The sequence below is a fragment of the Sander vitreus genome, chromosome 21 (genome assembly GCF_031162955.1).
Source record: "Sander vitreus isolate 19-12246 chromosome 21, sanVit1, whole genome shotgun sequence".
Taxonomy (NCBI): Eukaryota; Metazoa; Chordata; class Actinopteri; order Perciformes; family Percidae; genus Sander; species Sander vitreus.
This window is the reverse complement of record NC_135875.1, coordinates 11813371-11832315: the sequence shown is the minus strand read 5'-3', so window position 1 is coordinate 11832315 and position 18945 is coordinate 11813371. Positions and strand designations below refer to the sequence as shown.

General features: G+C 38.5%; 1 protein-coding gene across 3 annotated transcripts in view; it reads right to left on the bottom strand.

Moving 5' to 3' along the window:
• Positions 1-18945, bottom strand: part of LOC144536557 (zinc finger protein 385B-like) — a 71879-nt gene that overhangs the window by 1465 nt on the left and 51469 nt on the right. For 2 of the 3 annotated variants that reach the window (XM_078279759.1, XM_078279760.1), the window contains exons 3-8: positions 9795-9949; positions 8355-8462; positions 4018-4192; positions 1042-1416; positions 760-962; positions 474-572 (exon numbers count right to left, since the gene is read on the bottom strand). In XM_078279759.1, coding sequence (XP_078135885.1) covers positions 474-572; positions 760-962; positions 1042-1416; positions 4018-4192; positions 8355-8462; positions 9795-9949 — 1115 coding nt within the window. The remainder of the gene's footprint in view (positions 1-473; positions 573-759; positions 963-1041; positions 1417-4017; positions 4193-8354; positions 8463-9794; positions 9950-18945) is intronic. The other variant, XM_078279761.1, reaches the window with a different exon arrangement.

Below are 18945 nucleotides of genomic sequence, written 5' to 3'. Positions count from 1 at the left end.
GAACAAGAGTCTAAATCCAAGCTAGCAGCTATGTGAAGCTGTACTTAGACACAGTGGGGCTTTGAGCTAAATTATGAAATCAGCATGCTACTAGAATTTGCTAATTAGCACTAAACGTAAAGTACAAGTTACATAGGAATGTCACTAGTTTTGCAGGTATTTAGATTTGGTCATAAACCAAAGTATAGGACAAATTAAAATGTTGGCCTGATGATGGTGCTAAATAAAAAGTCAGAAGATCACCAAAGTCATTAGGATTAAACATCTGGGAACCATGAATGTCTGTACAAAATTAGGATATTTCAGTCTGGATCAAAGTGGTGGTAGTAGTAATTTATAACATGTATTATTTGTATCAACCACCAGCCATATCATACATATCATACTGTGTGTGTGTGTGTGTGTGTGTGTGTGTGTGTGTGTGTGTGTGTGTGTGTGTGTGTGTGTGTGTGTGTGTGTGTGTGACAACCCACCGCTAAGATAGCACTGGGCTGTAGTTTATTATAGGGGGTGAACTTCGCCTTGACAGGCTTCCCAGCCAAACGCTCTTTGTGTCTCCTGCTGCTCATGTGCTAAAAGGGGACAACAATATAAAGTAAGTTTAAAGCTCTAACAAACTAAAGAGCCAACAAACTGGGTAGTTTTCCTTGAGAACACAAAGGTTAGGGATTCCATATTTTTTTGTTTTTATACTGTGGTCAGGGGTTTATACAAGAGTAAAATCAGTCACATTTATTATATCAGGATAAACCCACACACCTGCTTCAGCTGTGTCTCTGAATTGACGGACACCCGACACATTTCACAGTGAAAGGGCTGGCTAGATACACCCATAACCGCTCTGGTCTTGCTGCGCATTCGCTGCTTAATTCGGCTGGTTGGCCTGGGCAATGATGTCATCTTGACCCTGCGTTGTGACTGGCTGCTGTTGTGACCATCAATCATCTGTTTGTGCTTCGAGCCTGATTCAGCCAAACAAAGAGGAGGAATATCAGAATCCTAAACTAACCAACATAATATCAGTAGTATTGTACAACATACCACTACAGTGAGCCTCCAACTGTGAGCTGGAATTGACCGTCACTTTGCACGTAGGACACTGAAGAGGTTTTTTGTTGCTCTTGGCCTCTTTAGCCTCTTCCACCTTCACCACCTCCTTCTCCTCACCTCCTGTGGAGCTCCCCTGAGGGTCAGAGTGTGGGGCTGAACCGGTGGCCGGGCTGCACCCTTCCACGGTTGGACTGTCTGAAGGTAGATCGGAAAGCTGAGAGCCAGGGGAGATTAGTGGGGACAGCTGAGGAGAGCGGAGTGAGGAGGAGTCTGTGGACGAAGGCTGTGAGGACGGAGTGTGTGCCAGCGAGCATTCCTGGCCGCTTTCTGGTTGCTGCTGTGCAGGTTGGGAAGAAGTACTTGGGCCTGTGGACAGATAAATAAACATAGAAGTTGCACTATGAGCCCATTTACACTTGGTATAGCAATATGATATTTGTCTTGGTAATTTTATTTATTTTTTAAAGATTATTTTTTGGGCATTTTAGGCCTTTATATTTATAGGACACGGAAGATACGTAGTCGAACCCGCAGCTGCAGCGTCGAGGAGTTACCCTCTATATTTGGGCGCCTGCTCTACCAGATGAGCTACCTGCCCTTGTCTTGGTATTTAATCTGGATAAGGGTAAACATTTGTTAATGTGAATGTTACATTAATTTGGAGATAACGATTGGTGCTCAGAATAAAATTATTTATTATATCTACTTCAATTGTATCCAGTTTGAGAAGTCAGACAAGAAATGAGCATTTTCTAAATGCTTTTTGGTAACACTATACGTCCCCCTATTTAGCATTAAAAATAAGTACATAAACATTTACAAAATGGTTTATGTCACACTATAATGTAATTGTATTAGTATATATAGACACACCTTGCTTATTTTTGTTTGTGTTATAATATACAGTATTTGTCAACAATTATAACTTCTGAGAGGAAGACATACGTATTTTATATTATTACAACTGTGTTTTACTTTAATGTCATTCATTGTCCGTTCTTATGAGTGCCCACAGGAAGAGTTTTAGTTGTTGAAAAATACATTAATAAACACTTATATGTGCTTACAACTCCATTATAGTGTTATAATCTATTTATTAAATGTGTATGTACTGCTCATGAAGCTTATATCATTTGATTGTTTGTTTTTTTAGCTTTGTGATTATTAATACACCTGTTCATCTGGATGGAGAGCTTCAGCACAGATATAAATAAAGTGTGCCATCTGCAATATGAGCGAGAGAAAATTCACTCATGAGGGTGAATCCACAGTAAACAGTTTTATAATACCACAACAATACATGAATTATACACGATAAAGGTATGAATATATCTTCTTGACTGATGCAATTCCCTTTGTTCCTTCCTGTTCTTATCAGTCTTTTTGTGCAGCCGACCTGCCATTTTTTCTTTCTATTTCTTTAATATAACCTTGTTATACTTTTACTTCTCCTCACCTACTTACTTCTCTGCTCTCATCATCTCTCTTTGATTTTAGTATCTTTTTCCTCTTTTTTCTGCCATCTCAATCAATCTTCCTCTGTCTCTTTGTCAACTGTCGCTCCCTCTGCTGCAGCTCGCTCTTTCACCATCAATCAAAAACCATGGCAACCGCTGAACATAACAGGCTAATCATTGTGTGGTTTGAAGGAAATTGATAGGTGCTGGAAGAAAATGGGAGGGGGATTAGCAAACATGAAAAGGAAAGCTATCCAGAGTATTGAAAGGAAGATGGTGGTATTTTTTCAGTCAGGCAGAATGAGAAGCGGAGTGAGTAAAAGACGGCAAAGTTGTTACTCTTAGAGCATCTCTTGTGTAGGCAATGTTGCAGAAGAATATGGAAGTAAATCTGTTTCATCGGATTGAAATTATGTATCTGGATTTTTTTGCCTCTAAATTTTCCCCTTCACATTTTCAACAATTCTTACCTTTATTTTTCTAATTTAGTAAATTCAGAATCCAAAATTCAACATAAAAAAATTAAATATACCAAATTCAGATGCAAAATACAATGTATTAAATTCAACTCAAATTCAACAGGCCAAATTCAGCTGCAAAATGTAATGTTTAAAATTCAGTGTTAAAATTTGAATAGTAAAATTCATAGGCAAAAAATTCATATACATCATTTTAATCAATTAATCATTTGGGTGTGTTCATCAAAAAAAAAAAAAAGGCAAATATTCGCTGGTTCCAGCTGTGAGGATTTGCAGGACATTTGAAGACATCACCTTTTTTTTCCTCCATTAGTTGCAGCCTTACTTCCTAGTCCTCGTAGACTAAAGACCTGCTTATTTCCCTTTATTGACTGACGGAGGAATTACTCCAAACTCTATTTCCCACATGTAAGTGAATTACTTACTACCAACATGTAAATTCCATCATAAACTAAAGTGAATCTTTAAAAGTAATTTTGCATTCAGAGAGATATTTGCTTACATTTCTGTGCTATTCTGTTTGACTGGCATTACATATAGGCCTCCTCTATGACTGTTCTGACCTGCCTTGACCTCTCCACTTTTTTCATCGCTGTTTAGCCTGACTTTGACATAAAAAACATGTAGGCACACAAAACTCATACTTCTGGGCTCTTTTCCATAATTTTCTACTCCCTTTGACATGTCCATTAGCAAAGCGACAACACACTTCATAATAAGAACAAAGAGCTGTACGTGGGAGTTGTGTTGAGCCACTGTTGATTTGCAACCAAAATCAAACTCAAAGAAAGTAACACAACTAAATCCCTCTTTGGATAGCATCCCTTCATAATTGCTTGAAGGCTTCCTGTCTTTGCTTGATGGGAGTAATTACCTATCTGACAGAGCCAATGATAGCAGGGCAGGTAATAACTGGTAATTAGCCAGCTGAGTGGCAGCTACCCAAGCCTTGGTACTTACGTCTCTCCAATTACCACTCATTACTCAGAGGATAGATGGAGGGGCGCCTTTAAAAAAAGAAAGATTTCTACCTGTTATGTCTTTCAAATGTGAGACTGTGGGCACCGTTCCTCCTCCCATCAACCCCCTCCCTCGCTCTCCGTCTTTTCCTGTTGTGGATGTGTTCTTCTGCCGGTTCCTCTGGGTCTCCAAGGCCTTCAGCTTGCGAGCATGTTTGTGACCTTTGTAGTGGGCCTCCGCCTGGGTCTGACCATCACACACACACACACACACACACACACACACACACACACACACACACACACACACACACAAATAAGCACACGAGCAGAACAAACAGAGGAGTAAGTCAGAGTACAGTAAATGAACAGAATCACTGACATGATTAAATTAATGAAGGGCAGCGTGAAATCAGTAAACTGTATTATATCCATCTGTTCCGTCTCTTTGGCTTCACATGCTTCCATGGAGTTAGGGAAAAATTATGTGATTAAGCATTTGACTCAGAGGAAGAGTCACATTGCCATTTTGATCATCATCATCGTCACGGTTGTGCACAAATGAGCATCAGTTGGACTCATGGCATCTCATGACCGTCCTCTGAGCTCACTGCCTCATCTTTCCACTGATTTGTTGTGACACAAAATGGCCCATGTCCGATATTTTGTCTGCAGTGCGACAACAGATGCATGCAGATTTGGGATCCCGAAATGGCTGTGGATGGCTCTCGATAAAGCAAAATGTGCTCTACAGAGGTAGATCCAGCGAGTAGAAGTGCACCAACAGTGAAGCAAAGCAACTGAAGCAAAACACATTCATCTGGTAATCCATAAACACATTAATATCTCCGTACAGCACAGCAAATCTATACATTTTATATGCTCTACTTAGCTGTAGGAAACAAACAGCAATAAAGTAAAGCATTTTGTTAATTGTTTTGTTTCTCAATATGTTGTATCACATTCAATACTCTATTTTTCTCCTGTAAGAAAGTCCTATAACCTACTCCTGGAAGGTGGAAAGTTCAAATAGCTTCATCAATTTGAGAAAACTATACATGAAATCAAGTGTACAAAACAAGCAGAAGTCAGGGAGACCTCTAGTTCACCCAGTAGAGTGTGCTCTCTATATAGACAGTGGCCGGGGTTCTAGTCCGAACCAAGGCCCTTTGCTGCGTGTCGTCCCCCCTCTCCCTCCCCTTTCCTGTCTTCAAGCTGTCCTTTCAATTAAAGGCCATAAAAGCTCACAAGATAATCTTTAAAAAAAAACAAGCAGAAGTCATAAAGGATAGGTCTGGTGATATTCTATATTTTTGTTATTGTCAACAAATCCCTTGAAAAGCCAACAATGAATCGATCTTACTAACAAGTATAGTCTGAGTAGCCAAAGCCTAGTCTCGCATTGCCAGACCTTCCTCCACAGCGCTGCGGAGGAGGGTCTTGCTAGTCCACACAACATTGCGGGATAGGAGAAAAACGTGCTCTAGTTTTTCGGCATTTCTTTAAACCAATCACAATTGTCTTGGGCGGCGCTACGCGCCGGACGCAGGTACGGTGCCGCTGCAAAATAGCCTCAGCAAGGAACTTGTTTTGGTGGAACATGTGTGCACGTATGGAGGCGAGCTCTGGAATTAAAATGGCTGTCGAGTGTGCAATGAGAATTTTACTCAAAAAAAGATAAATATAATTTAATTGTCGGTTCTAGTTCAGAGAATGTTTCCCAAATCAACCGGAGTTTAGAATGCCAACACCAAGAAAGCGGAAGGTGAGGACAAACTATACGTAGTATTTGTGACACATTTTTTTATATTTACATAGGAATGAATGGGCTTAAGTACCACAGACAAGGAAGGGAAGCTGGACGGACTAAGGCAATGGCGGTTTTGTTCTTTTCATGCGAACATAACCAGCATCATCCTTTAAAGCACACATTTTTGCAACACTAGTGCCTTTCTGTATATAATAGACACAAGTGCACTAGTATAAACAGGTAGTCTGAGTTTGGAACAGTGTAACAAGACTTTAGGTAGCTAGCTTCACACAAGGCTGTTAGATAATTTGTCAATGCTCAAATTATCCAGTTTCCCAGGCTGAGCTCAGTGTGCAGAGGTGATCTTTTAGTGACTGTGTGCATAGAGTGGTGGGGTACGAGTCTCCTTATCAACACTTTAGATGAAGCTTGGGCTGCTACACAAACAGAAAGGGTACCACAGTGGGTCAAAGTGTGTGCTGGGGGATACAGGGCTGAGCAAAGGGTGAACGAGCCCTTTGGCTACGTTGAATGTCAGTGCACACTAACCATTCAGCGTGATTTTCAACTGCGTCAGAGGGATGAATCTGCTCCCATCTGCATACTACCATATTATCTGGCATGCCAGTGTAGTATGAGTTCACTATGTTCCACCATAGTAACGTAAAGAGAGAATAGCATGTACAATAAGTGTCCCAGGACGGCAAATATCCTCAGTTAAAGACACCTAAAGAAGACTGTCAGGACAGCTTGGCCTCCGCTGACCTAGATTCAAGCAGCTTTATGCATTCTCACACCACTGATGCCCAAACTCTTTATACACAGTGAGCAACAACTGTTCTCCACAAAAAGGGCAGCAACATTAGAATATAATGTGTGATCCTTCAGGCTTGAATCTGTCATGCTTTTTTCAGTGAGTTTAGCAGCCTTAAAGGAATAATTAGAAAATATTCAAGTCTATTCCTTTTTTATTCACACCGGTTATGCAATATGAACAATAGATATCATTTTCACAGCCACACGTCTTTGTCTTCATACTGAGCAAATATCCAGCTTTCCATTTTCAGTACAATAAAGCACTCTACTGTAGAGGCACTTAATGTTATGAGCAACTAAATACTGTATATTCTGTATATAATGTCTTACTATTTCCATCACTTGTACTTATAACTGCACCATATATTTTGCCTACTGTAACTGCTGCACATGTTCATACTGTTCATATTAAACTTAGGAAACCATCTCTCTCTGTTTATGTGGTTTAAATTCCCCTCTTTAAAACATCAATTTTTTTTCAATTTCAAAAACTAGATTTTTTCATTAGCCTCGTTAGCGGTGTAGCTCTAGTGATGCCGGTCTGTCGGTCCACCACTTTGGTCCAAACTGAAATATGCATTGTTTATGCTTACCAGAAATTGAATCCTAATAACCACTTGAATTCATCATGACAGACTTCTGTTAAATCATGTTAGAAATCATGTTAGCTTTGGTTGAACTTTGAAATCCTAGTTTGTATCAGACTGCGGATTCATAATTGCGATAAACATTGAATGGCATCTGAAGCTGTGCGTGCAATATAAAAAATAAATGAATATGAGTGACTGTGAAAATGAAAGCTACTGTATGTACTACACAAGCATCAAGTATAAAATATGAAAAGACTTGACATATTCTTAACTATTCCTTTAGTCAATTTTCTCTTTCAAGTGCAAATTCCAGCCGCTCAGTGCAGCTCCGTTGGGACCTGGTACCTGCCTGTAACCTGGCATCCAACTCCTGGGTCAACCAGCACTCTCAGCTCAGCTGCAGGTGACACAGAGGGGAGGAGGAGAGAGCCTGTTAGCTAGAAAACAAAGTACTTACAGCATCACTGTATGTCCAAAAGTACAGAGCAAAGAGTGAGAGAGACAGATGAGGAAGTAAGGGTAAATGTACTCGCGCCAGTGTCCTGCCTTCTTCAAGTTTCACAGTTCACACAAAGAAGAGTCATTGTCATTCCACCAGTTTCCTCGTAACAATATAAATGCAAATACGTTTAAATGAACTCCATAGGAATCACAGCCAAATGAATATGAAGAGGGAGGTGTGATAAGGAGGAAAAAAGCAACCAAACTAGCTGACTGGTTTCCTTTTAAGAACCCATTGGTTAATTAAAAAAAAAATGGAAGCTATAGAAATATAATGATTAGACTGATGAGAAGCATAGCCTGCTTCAACATTGTTTTTAGACCAATAGAATGCAAAAAATATTAAATGAGCTGCAAATATGTGGACAATTGGCTGCAAAAATTTGCTTTAGATGACAGTTCATGAAACAATTATAAACGTTTAGAAAAACCTATTTTCAGCAAACATCAAGAGGGTCAGCAGGTCTCACAGTGAGTAAAGTGAGATAATGTTTATTCAACACAACCCTTCACTTTATCATATAAAAATGCACCACATATTGATGTAATTTAATGAATGACTACATTCTGCAGAAAACAGAGCTGAGTGGTCAATGGTATTTTTCCACCTTACTGCAGTGAAAGAACAAGAAATCCATTGAGCTTTTGTTCTATCCAGTCCATCTGATGAAAGCTCAAAGAAAGCTCAAGGAAAGAAACAAACCTTTTCCTCTGTGATATCAGGGAAAGGATTGAACGAGTTTCTGACTCACAGTGGAGTTGAAGCGTAGGTGACAGATGTTACAGGAGATGATGGGTTTCTTCTTGGGTGGAGCCACGCCAAAGGTGTGGTTGATCACCGCCTTCTGCACTGGGTCCATCTACGAGATCAAACACACACGCATACACACACACGGACACACATAAACATGTTAGTCCTGCTTCTGTGATAGAGTAGAGCAAACAGGCAATTTCATTAAAGCAGTGATTAAAACCGTAAAATAACACAAATGCCATAAGAAAAAAAAAAGAGTTTGAGATATTAACAAATACTTCCTATACCATCAATTAAATTACTTAAGTACACATCTTTTCTGAAACAGATGGTCACTCTCAGCACCTGTTCGGACATGTTTTAACCCGCTGTGCGTACGGTAATGGTCTTATTTAATTAAATGTTGTCATGTTGTGTTCCCAGTCGAGTAGCATAAACTTTTATCTTTGATGAGTAGGCCAGAATAAGCACAGATATACAAAATAACTATTTAACCTACTACCAGCACCTTTCTAGGTCAATGATGAACAACTCATTAAATAATATAATATATTATATAATATAATAATAGAGTCATCCTGTGATTTATTGAAATATCGCACGGTGTGATGTTATTTGGTGAAGGGAGATTAGGAGGGAGTTTGCCTTGAACATCTCGTCCAAAAATGGTCAAAAATAGATGCTACATTATGCAAAACTTGTTTAAGAATTACACATTAACAGCATTACAAAAATGCAAGCTGTGTATATTTTCAGAATAGAAGAGGAGGAAATTACAGTCCTGATTCACATTTTTGATCACTTTTTATGACACACACACAGTGGAGCTGTGTTAGTTGATTGATTGATTGATGTTTTTAGCGTTAGGTGTCAGACAGCAATCTTTTCCCACATGCCTGATAGATTTAATGCATTCCTACTGAATTGTCAGTGTAAAAGCTAAATGTAGATTATGAAAGTCTGCCGTTCCAAACATGCATGTGTGTGTGTGAGAGAAAAGTGTTGTATTTGGGATGTCTCAATCATATATTTTTATATTTATATTTTATATTTAAGTTATATTTATCTGTCTATTAATATTTTCCTATATTAAATGGCTACAACGTGCACATTTGCAGTTATATAAAGTTGTTTACTGTATATAAGACATGCCTTACAGTTTAATAGTTCTGCTTCACAGTTTTCATTTCATAGATTTCTTTTTTTAAACCCAAAGTGAGGGTAGGATTAAAAGATTGTAATCTCAGACCTTAATACCAGTCTTATATATACACAAATACATACTGTGTGTATATATATATATATATATATATATATATATTAGCATTTTTGCATTTTTAGTAAAGAGTTGCCAGGAAACAAGGAGAACAAACCCCTAAGCCTTGGGGGCACCCCACTGAAGTTTGTTTTGATGTGGTAATGTGATATGGTATCTTACGGTGCTGAAATTGGGGAAGAGGCTGAGTGGTGAGGAGCTGTTGACCCTGAGCGGCAGGAAGTGCTCCAGCTGGGCATGAGTCTGCGGCTGGAGGGGTCGACCTGGCAGAGATAGGGAGCCCAAGAGTGGGTGGACCTGGCTCTGGGAGAGGGCACCTACAGCATGGATGATCATATTTGAGTAAGCACATCACTGTTAAGATTCTCCATCTTAAACACATATCTGGAGAGAGACACACATTTCACCCTTTTTCATTTGAGGCCACCAAAGCTGAACATCCGTACTGTATACACTCGCAAGGATAAAAAGAAGAAGTTTAGCACACAGCATATGAGATGAAGAAGACCCATTCGCACGGTGAATGATTCACTCAGTAAAGCTTATATGACTTCAGTAATAGAAGGGGATAAATGATGAGAGGCTTTGTGTGGCCTTTTCCTGCTTTACAAGTCCATAGCTTATCTTGACAAATGTCTCTGGCCTTTCATCACAGCACTAGAGTGTGTAATTGTGTAGTTTTATTCTTCCTCAGATCCTGCAAATGGGTCAGTCATCTTAAAGAGCAAAGAATTGCAAGGAGGTTTCAAGGCCCAAGGTGACTGATAGACTGTACAATTTATTTTTTATGTAATATACGTATAAGTTTGTTTTTTGTTGCTCACCAGTTTTCTGTCTTCTTGCATACATTACAGTGTTTGTTTTGATGAATCCCACAGCAATTTCACAAACACAATTTGCTTTGCAAATATCCTTCCACATGACCTCTCATCTCATCACGCTTAATTTTGGTTGGCCTAAATGCTTTTAGACTGCTCATGTTTTAAAGAGCAGCATGGCACTGACCTTTCTCTAGACCCAAAGTAAACATTAGTGGGCTCATCTTGAAATGCACAGTGTCTTGCATAAGCAGGGCGATTATTGTAATGCCTGTATGTTGAAGATCCTGAGGTTTTTAAGTTAGAAGGTTATGTGTTAATGACAGAAAACAAGTTAAAACTAATATAAGTGAGCAATGGATCAGGATTCAGTTTATGGGTGAATGTTGTTTTAAGCATTTCTTTTCTGTCTAATGTACAACAGGTGAGGATTGACATTTCTAAGGGCAGTTCCTTTAAATATCCATTAGATAGCAATAGAAATTGTAATATTAAAGAAAAAAGTGTTTTTCATAGAGATCCCAGTATAAAAGGAATGACACTAGAACCGTGGCCTTGTTGAGTACAAGAAAACCAGAGGTTCTTGACCGTTTTTGCACTTGAAATTTCAAATTATAATCATAACTGTGAATTAGAAATTCATTTTATGCTTTCATGTTGTTTGTGTATGCAGGACTGGTAGTGGTAGAATACGCATGTTTCTTGAATGTCTCAATAATAAAGACTTGACTTTAAAACCTGTTTTACACAGCTACATAAAAAAATAAACTTTACTAAAAGATGACAGTGAAGTCCATAGTAACATTTTAAGAAACATTTTCTCTATCTTGAGGTACAATAAAAATAAAATGGGATGAGAATCCAGACATGTTGCAAGAAGCTGTCTGTTTTCTCATACAATAAGCCTACAATATCAAGTGTCATTTGAAAGACAAAGTTTGACTTGGTATGGATTTAAAATCTGTGGTTACTGAGGGTGGAGTGGAGGTTTGGCCCTACTGGGACGGAAAACGTCAAGAGAAGTTTGACTGATGAATCCAGAAGTATTAACATACCAGATGATGACTGGAAGATGAAGAGAGATGACTCACCAACTTTGGATTTAGGAAAGATATGTGAAGAGACTGTTGTTGCATATAGCACCCAAATATTACAAAGTGTATTGTTTTTTTTCTCTAAATACTGCGAAGAGTTATTACAGTCAGTCTTAACGTTTGAATCTAATGACGTTATTTCATAGTGCTAAGAAAGCACAGCAACAAGAAAGCAATATTCCCTGATTTTCTGCTTCTTTCACCTCTTGATTTCAGGTCTTATCTCTGGGGATGAGGCGGGTTTGAAAGTCCTTGAGCATTAGCATGATTTTACTAATCTGGTCCCATATTCAAAATGGTTCTTAAAGCCTGAACAGAGCAGAGAGACATAACAGAGGAAGGGAAAGGGAAAAGAAATACAACATCTGCAGATTCAAACATGCTCAAAGAAATGTTATGAACAGTACTGCAGAGGGAAATAATTCATTCACATTGTCGAGTCATACAAAAAGAGGTTAGGTCAAAAACTAACAGAACAGCAGCAGTGGATGTAACACGTCTTTTATTTTTTTATTTTTTTTTATCTTCCCTGCAGCTACAAATGCCTTAGGGTACTTTTTTTCCTAGCAGTCAGTATGTCAAAAGCCTACCAGAAATGGTATTAAATCTGATTCAAAATAATCGCCTAATTTGGAAGTGAAATATGAAAATGTATTTTTATAATATTATACAAGACTAAGAGCCTACAGACATGAGACTGTAATCAACATGCTAACTTGCTATCAATGACAATGCTTATATGCTCACGTTTAGCACATAATGTTTACCATTTTAGTTATAGTGTGTTAGCATGCTAACTATTGCTAATTAGCACTCAACACAACGTACAGCTGATGCCGTAGTAGTGTATTGTAAAGTATTGAATAAATCAAAATGTTCACCTGATGGTGGCGCTAGATGGAAAGTAAAGGAATCACCAACAATTCATCCTGAGGGAGACATTAATGTCTATACCAAATTTATGGCAATCCACCCAATAGTTGTTAAGACATTAACCTCATGTCAGACAGGGGATCATCAACTTCATTAGGATTCATCCTCTGGGCACCAGGAAGGTCTGAACTAAATTTCATGACAATCCATCCAATAGTTGTTGAGATATTTCAGTCTGGACCAAAGTGGTGGACCGACCGACCAACTGTCGTTGGCATCTGGCTAAAAAGTATTCCAAAAATAATCAAGAAATGTTATGTTCTGGGAAGCGAACTATTACAAAAAGATGAACCACTAAAAGAATTCATTCCTTCAGCTGGTCAACAGACCGACCAACCACATAACTCCAGCACACCAGTGAGGGATTAACTTCAGAACAGCGCTGCGTCACAATCTCAAACCAGACAGACACAAAACTGAACAAACTGAAACTGCCTCTCTGAAACACTGAACAGCAAACACAAAGAAAAGGGAATTTGTATCTGATTCAAAGCCATGAATAGCAATTGGCAGTTATATCTCTGTCCCTGCAGATAAGAGACGGTTTTGACCAAAAAAATACAACCAGAATCACCTCAATCAAAATACAAGACTAAGGACAAACTGGCTACCAAAAAAAAGGAAAGACTACAGGCAGGTTAGAAAGACCAAAACAGAGGTGTGAGTAATGAAGTGAAGAAATTAAATTTTGACTTAATAATCTGTAATTCGGGAGTAAAAAACAAATCTGTTAGAATAACATCACTGAAAAACATCCAAAAACAGGGGGAAGCCAATGCTAAAGGTAACTCCTAATCAACCCAAGCCAAGTTGTTTCATCTTAATCTTTATTAAATATACATTATATTACTTGATATCTTATCTTGCTTTAGCACTGTTATTCAGTTTATTCAGTGATTTACAGGCACTCAACATGTATTATTTAGATTAGAATTTGAAATGATTAAAGCTGATTATACTGTTTATTTGATCCTGCATGTGTAATGTGCAAAACAGATCTCTGTGGAAAACACACATACACAAAAACATTCAGACAGAACATGTGTTTACTGATTCGATTTTGTTTTTGATGAATTCCAATTTCATTTAAATGCTCCACCAGGACCGTTCATGTACCACTGATGCCCATAGAGTGTATTGACTTGCGTTACACTGACTCGAGAGCAAATGACAAGAGTAACGAGAAATGAGAGAAAGTGAAAGAGAGACAACCACTGGCGGATGAGATACTGTTTTTCCCTCCGCTAGGCCGATGTGCTTAATCTGCCTGTCAGTATGACTTTCGGGGACATTAATTCCCTCTCCTACACAAATCTGAAATTGATCTCATTAATCTCCCATGCATATATTCACAAAAACACAGCAGGGCGAGACGTTTAATAAACTGTGTTTTGTGCTGAACAAACTAGAAACTGCCATCATCTAGAGCATTTGTACATCAGGCGACAAGAGGAACGCGCTTCTGACGGGACTGTCCCTTTTTAAGTTAACCATCTCATTTGCGAACAAAGTGTGAACTTTGACAAGATGGACTAAAGCTGTGGTTATATTAGTTCCATCTAATCATGCTGGAAATGTGTTAAGCTGCAAGGCCTTGATTAGTTTTTATAAATAGGCATTCATCACTTTAGAACTTCATGAACTCAAATTCATGAACTCAATGACTGTACCCACAACCTTAAAAAAAAAGGTTGAGTAGAGGGATTTAGTTAACCATTTAAGATAGAAAATAACCTCATATAAAAGGGGGGAGAACCCCAGCAAAAACTATGGTACTTGAATTCTGTAAGACAGAATATATATATAGACCCCATATCATGCAGTCAACTATGCATCTACCCATAATGTTTTCAGCTTGTAAAAAATAAAATGGCTACAGATATGATGCTAAAAGATGCTAAAAGAATGAGGCTAATGTCATGTCAACATGGTGAAAATAAGCATTTCACTAGTTAATGACCAACATAGAAGACATGTAAATAAAGAAACAGCATTACTCTTGCAGTGGTCTTTTGCCTGGTTATCTTATATATTTGTTGGTATTTTTTTAACGGTATGTTTTCACCTTTAATGTTAACAGTAAATGCTTGAATATCAACATCCCAAAGTCCAATAAAGAGCAGAACAGAACTGCTAATGTTACCCAAACTAAACTGTAGGTAAGCTAGTTAGCTGGACATGCTGGACTATGGGTTAGAGCAGACATACTATTTAATCCATTACACTTTGGCTCTTGGCAGGGGCTTAGCAAACAGTCAAATGAGAGGGGATCATATATTTTTCATCCTTTCTACAATAAAAATAGGAAAAGGGAAAAGCTTAATCTCTATTATTTCCAGGATTAGTCTCTGGGTGACTCAACATCACAGCAATCACAGAGGGAAGGAAATGGCATCTTTTCATGAAGGGTGGAAAAAAGGGGGGATGAGAAGCTTTCATAGCGGCGAATCAGAGCGAAAGTATCAGAGGAAAGGCCGCTTTGGTTCCTTTCATGGTGAATGCATTTCTGGGATCATCTGTCTGAGCCACCAGGCTCTCTGTCTTCAGTCTGAACCAACATGGCGGTGTGGAGGCACGCTCTCATTTCTGACGCATACCAGCATCCCCTGATGAGCTTCCTCCGTTTGGTGTTAATGCTTTGTGACATTAACAACTGAGTTAGGGCTGTTTCTTAATTTCACTGAATTGAATGTGGAAAGACATCAAACATATTTTGCTATCATATTATCATTAAAATAATAATGAATAATGCACCTCTGGAGACTGATAGGCATGATGTCAGAGACCAGAGACAGGGGCTTAGCACCAAAATCCAGACCCTGTAAATAGGCAATATCTGTGAGCCCCTCCCCCTGGCTCTTCATTCTAGTATTTTTGTGAGCCCTCCTCATATGAGGGCGCTATATATTTAATCACCTCAATCATAGCCTGATTATCACTAACCATGTGTCTCCAAAAATTTTTTGTACTTTTCATGAGCTAAAAATAACAGTCCTGGTTTCAGCTTTGTGACAATGCATTTTCCAGATAATTTCTTTTGAAATGTTTTATTAAACCCATAAATGAACACTTAATCCTTACGTTTACCTGAACATTTCAAAATGCTCACATTTGGAGATGGCTTTCACTGGACAACGATGCTATGATTTCTAGTAATTTAAGACCATTTATTATTTTCTTTTTAAATAAACTGTTAGAAAAAAATGCATGTAGGTGTGCATACAGTATATGTATATGTAAATGTACATACATAGATTTTTTTTTAACCTTTTCCTTTGAATGATACTAAAATGTATTGTGATATTGCTTCTACGGTATATTGTGATGAGCTCCAAGGATCCACTCCAAGGATTGTGGTGAGTTTAGGAAAGCGTGATGAACAACTGGAATAATCAAATCTAGTCAAATCTGAATGTCATGTAATGTCATTTTTTACTTCTTTTTTTTACCATCTTCTAAACAAAAAACATAGAACCTACAGTCCACTGATGTCTGTAATATCACTGAAAAGGCCAAGTTATTTAACAAAACTAACTTTAATTTTACTAAAAAGACACAGTTATAATGGAATTTAGATTAGATTTGTCAAGGGTTCCAGCTCATGAAATGCTCCAGTGGTCCAGGCACGTGTTGAGTTATTTCATAAGGTCAAATACAATCTATTTTTGTATGTGAACCACAAAGCTGCTAATGCGTTTATTCAATATCTGGTGTTGACATCAGGACATCGACACATCATAAATCTGAATCTGGGTAGTGTCATTTTAACAATCTGGTTGACATCAGCAAGACAATAACAAGACATTCAATTTTGCAACTCACCCTCATTAATACTTCATAAAAACATAAATTATATAAAACATCATGAGTATTTGGGGCATTTGGAATATTGTGTTACTACTGCTGACAATATATTTAGTATCATTATAATCACAGTATCACAAAACAATTAAATAAAACGTCTTTAACATAAAAATATGTACATTAATTTAAACATATTAAAGAATTACTTGAATATACCGTTATGATGACTATAAAAAACAATGTTGCTTTGACGCATAAGTCACTACTACTGCACAGTGTATTCTGTAGGTGCAGATTGGAAAATCCCACTCACTCTATCTTTAACCAACAGTAATCTTTCTATTTGCAGAATAGCACACAGTCATTCAGACGGTTCAATCAAGTAGTCAGGATTAAGCACTGTGGAACGTGGAATTGAAATGCTAAAAAAGCGTTGCCTCTTCTGACAGGATTTTGCTGTTAAGCCTGCAAAACACATTGTCGAATGATGAAAATTGAATGGTATGTTTTCCACTTCATAATAGCATGAAGCACACAGCTTTTCTGAGTCATAAAACAGAAGTGGTTAGTGCACTGCGCTTCTGCTGTAATGGTGATGCCATTCATTGCTTACACAACAGGCAGAGAGCTAGGCATTTATGATGAGCTCTGGAGGATGAATTAGCATCCATTAAAACTGCCATTGACAGCTCCGCTTAGCTCCCTCCACTGGAAACAAAACGGTGGAAGTGAAGGCCTAATTTCCATGATGGCTTAAAATGCTGCCCCCGCCTTGCACTGTGTGGTCTTTAAAGGAATCATCTTTATTGTGTAAAGTACATTTAGGCCACGACTGACAGCCAACAGGCAAATTCTCCCGCTGTCTGTCACTGTCTATTTAAACTCACACAGCCGCAGCTGGACGCACGAGCGGCTTCTTGTGAATTTTTACCTGCAGGGCAGCATCCAGCCCAGATCAGGCTCCCCGCGGTAATCTGTCCTACTTTCAACTGGAGCACTGTAGGCCCATTTTCACCCCAGGGTCAATAAACTTCTTTTGAATTTGTTCAAGGTGAAATCCAGGACTAGTGTCGTCTGGTCAAAGAAAAATCACAGGGTACTGTGATTACTCTGCAAAGGATACACGCTACTACAGTAATGTCCACACAGGAGAATTAAGCTAAAAACAATCAAGAGAGTCAAAATTCATCATGTTTTCAAAGTCTTTTCATCCCCACTGCTGGCATGAAACAGCAGATTAGATAGCAAATGTGATGCATATCTCTTTAACCAGAACTTTACAGAAGGCTGTTGGCTTGCTGGGACTTTTTATTTGAGAGTTTCCACAGGGCATCATATTTAGTCGAATGTTAATACTGGCACCAAATTAGATTCAATAACTGCCTTGTCTGGTATATTAGGAAAGTAATATTGTTGGTAGGCTATGTTCTAGTGAAGCATGATTTAAGTTATCTCACTATGATCTTCCATTTACTCATCTTGTTTACGTCGAGAAGACTTTGTCTTTTGAAAACAGGCAAACACCAAATTCAAAGTTAATGCACATGATGTACTTTTCGATTCTGTTTCCATAAAGAATAAACAAACACTAGGAGATAACGTTGATCCGCTGGAAAATGAGCATGAATGCACTATGAGTGCAGCTCCGATACAGCAGTGTCTGTTGTGTTTTGTTTCCTTTTCCGACCCTCTGCCCTTTCATAATGTTCTGCACGTCTTTATCAAGCACACTTAAAATAAACTGCCACCAGCTGCTTGAATTGAGATAAGCCTGAGTCGAATCAGACCTGCTGAACGGCATTCAGCAGATGTGCTGCACATACTTATTGATATTTAAAGTCTGTCGCAGCTTTATCCACCCCACGAACTTAGTAATTAGCAGCTTTGTGTCTGGATGCTCCTCTCTAGCTGTCTGCCTGGTGGTGAGTTTGAAGGATCATACATCAGCAGCTTTAGAGCTGAGAATCACAGGATCTTTGCTTATTGGTGCATCTTGAAAGATATTTATCAGGGATACATTAAAGAAAACGAGCTAACGTCAGCAGTTGTATTACAAAGGTGAAGAGCGTGTTGTAGGGCTCTTTCTAGTTTAGCCTGTTTGTTGCAGCAAAGTTTGCCAAACCTGCGTTATTGGGGAATAGTGCTGCAAAGTTACTCAACCTAAATCCCTCCCTTGAACAGTGATTGTACGAACATTTCTTAGCAAACGTAACTAGGCACGGCAGACCTGTCAAGCTTTCTCCACGTGGTGAAGTGGTGTGCATGGGGCTGTAGTAAGAGTGATATTCAGCGTTGAGAGTCGTTCATGGAGCGGTTCGCTAGTCATGGGTGAACAAAACCAATGGGATCCGTCCCCCCTGTTGTAAGCATCCTAGCTGTACTTTCAAGGTGGCATGTTAGCTTATCATTAACTAACTACATGAGTTTGTGGGGTTACAGATTATGTTAAAAAAAGCACCCTGTTCCTGATAGCACATCTAATGTGTAACGTTAGTATTTCCCCACTGTATGAAAGTCAGTCTTGGATGCTATCCTAAAAATTCAAAACATACTTTAAACAAAAGAAAAAAAACAACTTATTTTGACCTGTTAGCTTTAGCCTCAGTCTTTTAGCATGATATCATGTATGTAGCCATCAAGTGCATTAGGACCGCTTTCACAGGG